Source organism: Lissotriton vulgaris, chromosome 8 (assembly GCF_964263255.1).
Source record: "Lissotriton vulgaris chromosome 8, aLisVul1.2, whole genome shotgun sequence".
Classification (NCBI taxonomy): Eukaryota; Metazoa; Chordata; class Amphibia; order Caudata; family Salamandridae; genus Lissotriton; species Lissotriton vulgaris.
In genome coordinates, this window is record NC_141696.1 from 1,570,031,927 (window position 1) to 1,570,044,079 (window position 12,153).

At 44.8% G+C, this 12,153-nt stretch overlaps 1 protein-coding gene across 1 annotated transcript in view; it reads left to right on the plus strand.

Annotated features, from left to right (window-relative positions):
• The window catches only part of PLA1A (phospholipase A1 member A), a 152,291-nt gene that overhangs the window by 76,467 nt on the left and 63,671 nt on the right, over positions 1-12,153 (plus strand). Inside the window, exons 5-6 of the mRNA XM_086935846.1 lie at positions 689-797; positions 8,612-8,713. Of these exons, the coding sequence (XP_086791972.1) occupies positions 689-797; positions 8,612-8,713 (211 nt within the window). The remainder of the gene's footprint in view (positions 1-688; positions 798-8,611; positions 8,714-12,153) is intronic.

Consider the following 12,153-nt stretch of genomic DNA (forward strand, 5'->3'; position numbering starts at 1 on the left):
GACAAATGTATTTGATGTAATGCAGTAGTCCACTGTTCATGGCTGAGGCATATGTATTCGATGTCATGCAATCATCCACTGTTCATGGCTAAGACTCATGTATTCGATGTCATGCAATCGTTCACTGTTCATGGCTGAGGCATATGTATTTGATGTCATGCAATCGTCCACTGTTCATGGCTAAGACTCATGTATTCGATGTCATGCAATCGTTCACTGTTCATGGCTGAGGCATATGTATTTGATGTCATGCAATCGTCCACTGTCCATGGCTAAGACATATGTATTCGATGCCATGCAATCATCCACTGTTCACGGCTAAGGCATATGTATTCGATGTCATACAATCGTCCACTGTTCATGGCTAAGACATATATTTGGTGTCATACAATCATCCACTGTTCATGGCTAACACATATGTATTTGTTGTCATACAATCGTCCACTGTTCATGGCTAAGACATATGTATTTGGTGTCCTGCAGTCATACACTGTTTATTGCTAAGGCATATGTATTCGATGTCATGCAATCGTCCACTGTTCATGGCTAAGACATATGCATTTGGTGTCATGCATTCATACACTGTTTATTGCTAAAGCATATGTGTTCGATGTCATGCAATCGTCCACTGTTGCACTCACCCTGTTGTAAATGTCATTTCATAAATGTTTTCATCTTCAATTTCCAGGCTTTGGGCGCCTCCGAGAGCTCAATCCACATCATCGGTGTCAGCCTCGGCGCCCATGTCGGTGGGCTGGTGGGGCATTTTTTGGGTGGCAAGCTGGGAAGGATTACAGGTATGTAGTATGTGAGAATTTGTACATGTTGCATGTAAACCACTTAAAGATGAGTTAACCAAGCCTGGACATCCTTCTAGGACACCAGGTGTCCCCCTGATGAACTTTTGCCATTATTGTCAGGATACACAACCTGTCAGCATAGATTTTAAATCCTACAGGGCCAGGTCATTCCCCATCCTCTGTTAGTCCTGTGACAGGATCATTCATGGTTGGTTGAGCAGACAAAGACATCATATTGGAATTCAATTATTCTGTGCTGGTTACTTTCACAAGCAGCGGCCTCAGCTTTTCAATCTTTATAGCGTAACTAACCAGAGTTTACAGTGTGAGAACGAAAGCCTCAGTAATTAATGCCACAACTAAATGGATTATATGTGTCATTATAAGTAATTCAAAGTTTCAGATGTATGTCCTCATCAGTGACTCTCGCCTTCGGGTGTCAAATGTGACTTCGACTCGCACTGGAGGCCCATTCCTAAACCAACGTTCTCCAACTTTGAGCTTCCATTGCATCATGTTTACTGCATCCAGGGAGAATAGCATAGACTCTAATCTCTCTCTCTATGAGCCTGGTGAGGTGTCGTGTGAGTTACCTATGACGGAACCCTTGTGGCTCATGACGGACTCAGTAGAACTGTGACATAAGCATTAGAGCATAGTAAAGTGGACGCAGGTCTAGAATGCTGAGTTTGCAGATAAACGCAGAAGAATAAAGGCTTTTTATACTAAGCTGGGCGTGTGGTGTAGCCATTGGCAAGTACCGGTACAACAGATCCTCAGTTGGCCTTATGTTGTCGATGCTTGCCTACTAAGGATAAATCGTACTTGATGCCTCTGGATCAGTCACCTGAGTAACTTCTCTCCTCTTCGGTCTACAGTCTTTACCAATATCTGATGCAACTGAAGTTTGGGACTGTTTAGGATGTAAAGGCACACACTAATTAAGGTGTGCATTACTGTCCCTGCACATACTCCAGCCCATCCAGACGCATAGACCCGCACCACCTTTCTGAAACCAACAATCTTTCATTACAAGACCCACGAGTTGGATGCTGTAATATCTTGCGAGTAGTCCTCAGATATGGATAAACATGTTTTGTGGTATCATCGATCATAACCCCCCCTCCCATTTGTGAATAGAGTCACCCTAAAAGAAAAAAAATGAGGCTATCAAAATAATACAAACAATTGTTCTTGGTTAGGTAAACATACTTTATAAAACAGTCATCAGCACATAGCTCTATTATCTGCCAATACTCATGTTCTCTATTCAGGCCATATTTCACTGGCTCCAATGCTGCAATCCATGATTTGTCTTTTCTGTGTATAAATATATATCATATATCACTGGGTGTATACACAGCCTTGAAAAAGTCCGGCGGGGGTGGGGGGGGGGGGCGAAACACATCTCAGCTGCAGAGTTTTGGATTTCGATACCTGTGACTGTCATTGTGAAGTAAAAGAAGAACATAAAACATCAGTGGATTGGATTGATTTTTACCGAAGCAATCGATTTACTCAATACGAGTAGGACTTTTAATTACATGGATCAGTGTGTACTTGTTTGCTTCTTGTTCGATATATTGCAAACATATCCTGCTGAATCTGTTTCATTAGCACCTATGGTGACTGGGTGCCTAGCATAATAGCACCACTTTAAAATGCTGTCTATTCATATGCCGTTTACTTCATATTTGATACCTATAACTTGCAATAGATGCGCAGTCTCTCAGAATTTCAATTACACTGGATTAATTGGAGTAATTTTGGGAATTCCGTGTTATCCTATAATATGGCACTACTGAAAATCGCGTAAATATGTCCGCTCGTGAAATTAAGATTAATAGGCGGAAACATCCTACAGCGAGTGCACATTCAGTGATTGCAAGCGGCTGCTTGTGCTGTTGTTTATGTTATGTTGCATTTAGCGCAGTATTCTTCAAAATGCATGCTTGTGTTCATTCTGGATGCAAGGGTAAATTTTACGCTAGAAACTTGCGATCAGCGCCGGAGTAAGTTGGGTGACGAATCCTACCCAAGTGCACATTTGGAGAGTGCGGCCGGCTGCTGGGGCTCGCTGTTCATCATCTGTTGCATTTAGTGATATTTCTTAGCGCAAAATGCATCCTCTTGTCCAATCTTTATGTGTGTGATAGAAAACTCGGAACACGGTGGCCTTCCGCTTTCACCAGTGTCCAGTAAGAGCATCAGTGCGTCACTAGGTACAATCACAAACCATCCTAGGCATGCATCCAAAGGCAGGGACAGTAAACACTGCTCTCCATCTTAAAAAGCATTAGCACTTTGACAAAGGAAGTGGCCAAGACAGTTTGTACTTTAACACACCGCAAATGCTTCTGGACTAATAAATAAAGGCTTCTTTCTTAGGTCTCCATCTGAACCCAAGGAAGCCTCCCCGCGCCCAAAGCACCAGCTCATGGACGAACCGTAATGGTGTGATGCATCACTACTACTTGCAATGGAGGAGTTGAACTCACCAGCCTGACAAGAGCCCAGCAGTCCCCACAGTGGGGGGCCTTAGCTCCATGGGAATCCCTCCCGCACTGAGCATGGGTTGCAGCGGAGAGCTCCTGACTGGGTCCAGAGCCTCAGGGGCCCCTAATACGTACTTTGCAGGGGAGGGGGGCCTCAGGTTTCGTTACGCCACTGGCTGAACTATAAAGATCTATTTAACTACAGTGTCCAGATCCTTTGGACATTTTGGGCCCGTTGAAAACATATCCTGCACATCTGGGTTTAGCCGGTTCTGCTGCCTGACCTGCCACGTCAGCGGAAGACCAGGAGTGGACACCTGAACTGGGACTAACACCTGGAGAGCAGAGGAGGTTTAGTCGCCAAACATCCCCCAGTCTACTAATAAGCACAATGTGTGCGGTGAGGTTATTCAGGGAGGGTGTCGGCCCCCCTTCTTACTGTCTCTGTTACCCCACTTTAAGGTTGAGTCTACCCTGGTGGCATCATCTTCACGGGGTGGGATTGGATGGTCCTTGATGAAGCTGCCACATTACATGGGTGAGACCATCTCATCCAAATACATTTTGGGCCCAATTCACATAGGTAACCTTACGCTGTTGTGTAACTTTACTGGAAATACATCAGAGTGCTACGCCACTGCAGAGGAGGTGTAGCGAGGCGCAACAAGGAGAAATGTTTACATTTCCTCCTTCTAGGGGTGCTGCCTACTGCAGCATACATATGAAGAGGAAATCAACTCTTTTTATTTTGTTAGTATTGTTTTAGTGCAGGAAGGTGCCCCTTCCTGCACAGAAGCAATGTCCCTGCAGCGCAGGCACCCTGGCACCATGTTGCAAGGGTGGCTGCATGGTGCATGGCAGCCGACTGTGCACCAGCGCAGGGGAACGCACAGGGATGCATCATATTGTTGTAAATATACCGTATCCATGTGTTTTTGAAGTTCCACAGCGGGGTGCAGCCAAAGGGCTTGAGTTACCTCGCTGCGGCACTTTCTTGTTAATAAGCCCCTCAATTTGCTTCTTACTTTATATAATGTTCCCGCTAGGCAGATACTCTCAAACTCTCTCTCACAGTAATGTTTCCTAAACTACAAGGAGAACATTTGCTTGTTTGAATCGCAGCTTCAAAAAACACTAGATAAATTGGCTCCAGTATTGGCGAAATGTGAAAAAACCATAACTCTGACCGTAGGAAACATTTGAACCTATATGTGAGGAATCTCTAACAAAGATACAAAGAACAACGTGAATATAGTAAATTACAACGCGACCTATTACATCACGTGCTTTTACAACGCGTCGTTACGACTGCGTTGTTACTATGCGATGCATTTACATTGCTAGACATTACAACGATTTGCAGTAGGGGGTGCGCTGGACTTAGGAATAGTATTATTTACTATTCTTACTCCAGTTTCCGCAACAGTAGGGAAGGTGTTGGAATTAATTTCCAATACCTCAGCGCCCCCTACAGCAAGTCGTTGTGATGACTTGCATTGTAAATGTATTGCGTACTAACAAGGTGGTCGTTGGAACGACTGCGTTGTAATAGTACTGCGATGTAATGACATTGTTGTAAACGTTTTTTCCCGAACCACGCACCCATCTTCACATAACGCCTTCCTCCTTAACCAAATTTATAGTGACCCATGTTTCACCCCTGTGACAACAGATTATCAGCTGTTCTCTTGAGTATGGGCGACTCTCCAGCTGATGAAAACAATCCAACACAAGCTGTTCTTAAGAAACCATGAGTGGGCATTGATCAGGTCAACAACTTCAGACCGGTGACGGTGCTTCCCCCGTGAGCAAAACACCAGAAAAGATTATGAATCAACCGTGAGGACATATCAAAGGAAGCGATGACCCAGCTTCAAACCAATCAGACTTCAGGAAAGGCGACAGCACGGAAAGATCTACGCTCAAGGTGCTTTCTGATGCCTTGAAGATCATAGGGAAAGAAGAAGCCGGTTCCCTTTGTTTCTGTGGACCTCACCGCAGCCAGGGATGGAAAGGGACATATGCGACCCTCCAAAATACCATACAAAACAGGACGTGGCTCACTGGCGCTGTCTGAAACTCGCTCTGACCCTATCTATCTGACGGACCAGGATAACACGGTAAGAGTGGGGAGCACGTGTCTTGTTCATCACCCTCTCTCTACAGGGAGACTCTCAAGGTTCCATTCTGGACCCCACAATTTAAAGCTTTATGCAGAACCCCTAAATGAAAAATTCAGAGGTCGGTCAGAATGCCCATCAGAACGCTAAAGACACGCAGCGCCATCTGGAAATCCACTCCATGCAGGACCCTGATGCATTGAAACTGAGCCTTGCTCAATCTTAGCTCACCAGCCACTTTTTAAAGTAAATCCTAACAAAACAGGTGTCTTGCTTTGAACTCCTAAAAACAAATGTGCCCTGCAAATAAATTGGTTTTGAACAGATATCCTCTTGGAACAAGGCAGATTATTGTAAATTCAGCACAATCTCTATGCAGGATCACATAAGATGCATAGCCAAAGATGCACAATGACAGTTACAGAGCCATCCCAACTCCAAGTACTTGATCCGACCATTAGATTATAAGACCCTAGGATAGTCAGAAGGTCTTTCCCAACTCGCCCATGGAATTTCTCTGCCCGCAAGAATCATCAAATCAAGCCTTCCACCTCTAGAGCTCGCCTGCATGCAGCAATCTGAACAGATGAGTCCTGTCACTTCAAAGATCCTGAAGTGGTTTTCTTAGGACCAAAGATCCATTCTTGGACCTGATGCCTCACATGTGAGGTTCTCCATCATAACTTGCCATTGATATTTTAAAACTGGTACTTACCTGCAACTGAGTTTCCTTTGGTTCTAGAAATAAAAGAGACAAAGTCATCTTTTTGATAGAAAATAATTGCTCTTGGATTCAGTCTTCAATTGTGAGTAATAATTTCTTGTCTGGGCGTGTACAACGAATGCTTAACACAGCCTCCGATAGGCTTAACTGCTCGCCCACACTACCACGAAAGAGCGCATTAGTATTGTCTACTTGAGCCTCTGTAAATCCTCTGCGGGTCCACTGGACTCTCTGCACACGATATCATACTTTGGTAAAGTACATACAGAGCCAGCTTACTACATCATCTAACCAACAAATTAGATATTCTAGGAACTAATAAATTCTCAAAGAATCAAAACTTCCTCACCCAGCCCTTTTGGTGAGTTACCAAAAACCATCTGAGCAGTCCTCTGAATAACAACCTTTTACAGGGTCATGAAGAATGGAAGCCTCTAACTAGGTTGTGTGTTCAACCATAGGCGGGAGCCTTCTTCCGGCGTGATACCTCTCTTATACACCCTGAAACCCAGAAGAGGCAGGTGGTGGGTAGTAAGGCTGGCAGGTGGTGTAGTGATAGCATACAGGAATTGAATGATAATGTGAAGGAAGTGAGTGAGGGTGTATAGGAAACGAGTGACGATGTACAGAAAATGAGTGATAGCGTACAGGAAATGAGTGATAGCGTACAGGAAGTGAGTGATAGCGTACAGGAAGTGAGTAATAGCATACAGGAATTGAATGATAATGTGAAGGAAGTGAGTGAGGGTCTATAGGAAACGAGTGACGACGTACAGGAAATGAGTGATAGCGTACAGGACATGAGTGATAGCGTAAAGAAAGTGAGTGATAGCATACAGGAAGTGAGTGATAGCGTACAGGAAGTGAGTGATAGCATACAGGTATTGAATGATAATGTGAAGGTAGTGAGTGAGGGCGTATAGGAAACGAGTGACGACGTACAGGAAATGAGTGATAACATACAGGAAATTAATGATAGTGTACAGGAAGTGAGTGATAGCATACAGGAAATGAATGATGGTGTGAAGGAAGTGAGTGATAGCGTACAGGAAATGAATAATGGTGTGAAGGAAGTGAGTGAAAGCATACAGGAACTTAATGATGGTGTGAAGGAAGTGAGTGATAGCATACAGGAAATGAATGATGGTGTGAAGGAAGTGAGTGATAGCGTACAGGAAATTATTATTATTATTATTATTATAATTGACATTTATTAAGCGCACAGGTACCCCCAACGGGGGTGTCCCGGCGCTAAGGATTGCAGGCAGTAGGGGAGAGAAATTAATATCCAGCGAATAAAAAGGTCTTTAATTGGATCCTGAATTGAGATTCAGTGTCCATAAGACGGAGGCTGATGGGAAGAGAGTTCCAGAGTTTGGAAACCACCACTGAAAAAGCTCTGCCCCCCTTCCTTGCAAGTCGGAATCTAGGTGGGAGTAGGAGCCGGAGGTGGTTAGATCTGAGGTTGAGAGCTGATTTTACTGATTTTAGTCTGTGTCTAAGGTATCTGGGGCCATTTCCATTCAACGCCCTAAAAAATAGTACGAGGGCCTTGAATTTGATACGAGCAGTGATGGGAAGCCAATGCAACTTTTTCAGGTGGGGTGAGATGGAATGGCGGTAGGGGACTTTACAGATCAGCCTGGCTGCGGCGTTCTGCACGATCTGTAGCCTGTGAAGTAGGCAGGCAGGCAATCCCACATACAGACTGTTCGCATAGTCTAGGTGCGAAGTGATTAAGGCATGCGTCACTGTTCTTAGAGACTCAGTGGGGAGGAAGGGGGAGATTTTTTTAACATACGGAGTTTGCCGAAACACGAGGAAGTGACTTTCTGAATCTGGGTTTTGAAAGATAATCCGTTATCGAATTGGACTCCAAGGTTACGTGCTGTTTTTACCGGGGAGGGCGGTGGGTTAAGCTCCGCTCGCCACCAAATGGTGGGTGTCAAGGGAATAGTTTGGTTGAAAAACAGCACCTCCGTTTTGTCCGTATTTAATTTTAATGTGTTCGAGGTCATCCAAGCTACAATATTGGATAGACAGGTTCTAAAATTTTAGGAAATGAATGATGGTGTGAAGAAAGTGAGTGATAGCATACAGTAAATAAATGATGGTGGGAGGGAAGTGAGTGATAGCGTACAGGAAATGAATGATGGTGTGAAGGAAGTGAGTGACGGCATACAGGAGATGAGTGACAGTGTACAGTAAATGATTGTTGGTGTATACCTTTTGAAAGTTCATGATAGGAATAATTCTTGATGAATCTACCGGCTTTTCTTATCAAAGCTGCAGTGACAGGTGTACAGATGGAACTGACAGCCAGGTTAGTTCTTACAGAATTCTAAGACATTGCATGACACGTGTTATGAAACGGCCACTGTTGGTCAGGCTTGCACTGCAGCACCAAGGGGTTTACTCCCAGGCAGTACTGGCCTGTACGTGTACGGTGACTCCCTGTCTCTTCTGTTCCAGGGCTGGACCCGGCGGCGTACAAGTTCACAAAGGCGAGCACCGAGGAGCGCCTGGACCCTGGGGACGCCCTGTTTGTGGAAGCCATCCACACCGATGCTGACAGTAATGTGAAATATTCATTTAATTTTAAATAAATAATCCATATTTGTAAAGAGCAAACATATCGTAACATTTGCACCTGTTTGCCCTGTGGCTAGGCAAGGGGAGCTTCAATATTTAACATTGAGGTATATTGTGACAATAGTAATCCTCTGGAGATCATTGTAATGTGGTTCAGACTCTCTCTGCTGCTGTGAAATCATTCAGGGGTGCATAGAAGCGAGGGGGTCTCACCCTGACCAAAGGCCTTGTCTACAGAAAAAACAGCTGTTCTGAACCCCTGGACCCCACTCCAGTGAAGAGGGGGTACAGGGCAGGGCTCATGATGCAAGGCATGTCCCTTGATGTCTGACCTTGTGGACATCATGACACCATGAACATAAGCAGGGGGTTCCCCAATTCTATCAAGATAAAAGGCAGAAGGGGTCTCTCCTGCCGCCTTAATAGAGTTAGGGTGCGGAAGGACCCCCGGGGTAAGGACCCGGGCTTCCCTCCCCTCCAAACTTTACACTCACCTTAGCAAAGTTCATTATACCATTTAATTTCCTTGTTAAGAGCTGTAAAAATCTTTTAATATCCCATGTGAACTATATTCTGGGACCACCCGGCTCGCCCTTCCTTTCCTGTGATCACCTTAAGGCTTTTGACTTTACCCACCCATTTGAGCCGAAATGTAGTTGTTCCCACCCATAAGAGTCTGTCGTGGCCACGGTCTGGCACTGGACAGGACCATGGGTGTCGTGAAGGCCCGCGGCCTGTTGATTCTCCACTAGAGGGAGAGCAGCACAGAGGTGGGTGGCCTTAGCTCTACTTCAACAAATGTGAATTTTTGGACATAAATTCTTTTGCAAAAAAAGCAAACCCCTACGGGCTCTGATGCCCCACCTGGATGACTTGACCATTTCAGTACCTGGATGACAGTTCGTTGACACCAGTGTAAGGACCAGACTTGGTGCAGGCTTACGCGCTTCTAATAATTGCAGACAGACACAGTGGCTAGAGCACTCAGGTGGACCGGAAGTCCAGAGCGACTCCGGTCCATTTATTTAAACCTTCTCGCCAAGCCTGGCTTGAAGGTGATACATTGTGTGTATTCACTTCCCGGTAACGGTCCCACGTAACTTAAGGTGAAACAACTAGATCGCTACATCCCATCCCAAATCAGTTCTTTTTTTTAAAAAAGGTGGAATAAATAAGTAAGTGAATAAATAGATGAATAGATAACTAGATAAATAAATAAATCAACAAAAAAATTAACATGCAAAATCGACAAGTCTTTGGCTCGGCTTTGGGTTTGGCCTGAAATCTTAATGACGTTGACGAACAGACGTGCTGGCTCCTTGCGTGGTTGCTTCTCTTGCATTGGGTAAAGACCCTGATCCGGTGACAGCTAAAGATTCAGAGACTGCGGGACTAGTTGCGCGGGTTTCTGCAGGATACAGTTCATCAGTCACCCATTCTTGTTCATTGTTGTTGGGTACTTCGGTCTGATCTCTTCTGTGCTTCGGAGTGGTTATCTCTTTGAACCATGATATATTTCGAGTGATTATTTCTCCATTCTTTTCCGCGGTCACGGCAGTCCCTTTGATTGCTTTGATAGTCCACAGACCCGGTTCATAGAAGGTGCAGAATTTTCCTCTGCTCCACCGATTCCTCACTAGAACTTTACATCCAGGTATCAACAGCCGTGGTTGTGCTTTTCGTGGCCAACTGACTTTTTGATTGGTTGCTAGCCTATGGGTTTGTGTCTCCTCAGGATGATCTGGCTCTGGTTCCTAATTCTCAGCTGCTGGGATAGTGTCTCGTCGTTGTCCTGACCACGGTGACCTTAGAGTGGTGCAATGAGGAGTACTACGGTACTCCAGTAGAAATTTCTGTAGGGCTACTTCTGGGTCTGGTGGCTCGGCTATAGCGATCCGTAGAACTTTGTTAAGGTTTCTCATCAATCGCTCTGCTTCCCCATTAGCTTGGGGCCACTGAGGAGTGATGCGCTGGTGTTTTATTCCCGGTCTTGTTAAATATTCTTTGAATTCGCTGCCTTGAAAGGGAGGTCCATTATCTTTTCTGATGGTGGGCAGTAACCCAAATAAAGCAAAGGTCTTATCTAGCATCGGTAGTAAGTGATTAAATACAGTTGACGGTAGTACCTCTACGACTGGATATTTTGTATATCCGTCGATGAGCACTGCAGTGGTTCGACCATCTGGAAAACTTCCGAAATCTAAGCTTATCCGTGACCAAGGTGACTGTGCTGGTTCTTCGGTTACTACAGGAGCTGGTGATTCAGAACTCCCAGTGATTTGGCATTCTTGACATTCGCACACCAGCTCATCTACGGCTTCTTCTAGGACTGGGAACCACACCTTTTCTCACATTCTGGATTTCATTTTTTTTGTACCTTGGTGTCCTTCTTGTGCTAGAGAAGTAGCACGTCTCTGGAGACTTAGAGATATTACAATGCGGGACCCTCTTAGTATGACGCCACTGGATGCTGTGCTTAGTTCTTCGTGTATTTTCCACATCTTTCCTAAACGGGTTCTGTCTGCTTCGTTCCATCCATTGATATTATGGAGAAAGTTTGTCCACTTTCCTTTATTTAGAGCATCTATTAACCTCTTGAGCACAATGTCACTTTTGGTGTGGGCCTCAATTTCTGAAATTGTGAGGGCTTTTGGGAAAACCCATTGTGTTATCATGGTTATGAAGTCTTCAGTTTGTTCCTCCAGTTCAGAGTTGTGATTCGTATGCTCCGCCAGGTGTCGTGACAAAAAGTCTGCTGGGTTCTTTGCACCCGGTCGATATACTAGATCTAATTGATAATGTTTAAGTTGAGTAACCCATCTTTCTATCTGAGGTGGTGGGTGTGGAGCAGTACCTTTGAATAGCGGGATTAGTGGCTGGTGATCAGTTATCACACGGAACGGGTGTCCTGAGATGTATAAGTGAAAATGGTTGCATGCCCACTTTATCGCCAGTGCTTCCTGTTCTATTTGTGAGTATCTGGTTTCCATCGCGGTCAATGTTTTGCTTGCAAAAGCTAGCGGGACCCATATTCCTGGCGCTGTTTCTTGGGTCAGAAGGGCTCCTAATCCCACTGGGCTGGCATCTACTATCAGTTCTGTTTGTCGGGTTGTGTCAAAATAGACCATTGTCATCTTTGCTTGCAAGGCAGATTTTACTTTATGAAAAGCTTTTTCTTCTTCTTGGCCCCACTTCCACACAAATTATTTCTTTGTTAAGTTTCGTAGTGGTACAGCTATGGTGGCCAGGTTAGGTATGAATCTTCCGCAATATGTCGCCATACCTAGGAAGCTCTGAACTTCGGAGGCGGATGTCGGTGCTGGAGCCTGCTGGATGGCTTGAGACTTTCTAGGGTCAACTTTTACTCCTTCTTGGCTAAAGACATATCCAAAGAACTCAATGGTTTTCTTTAAAAAATTAAG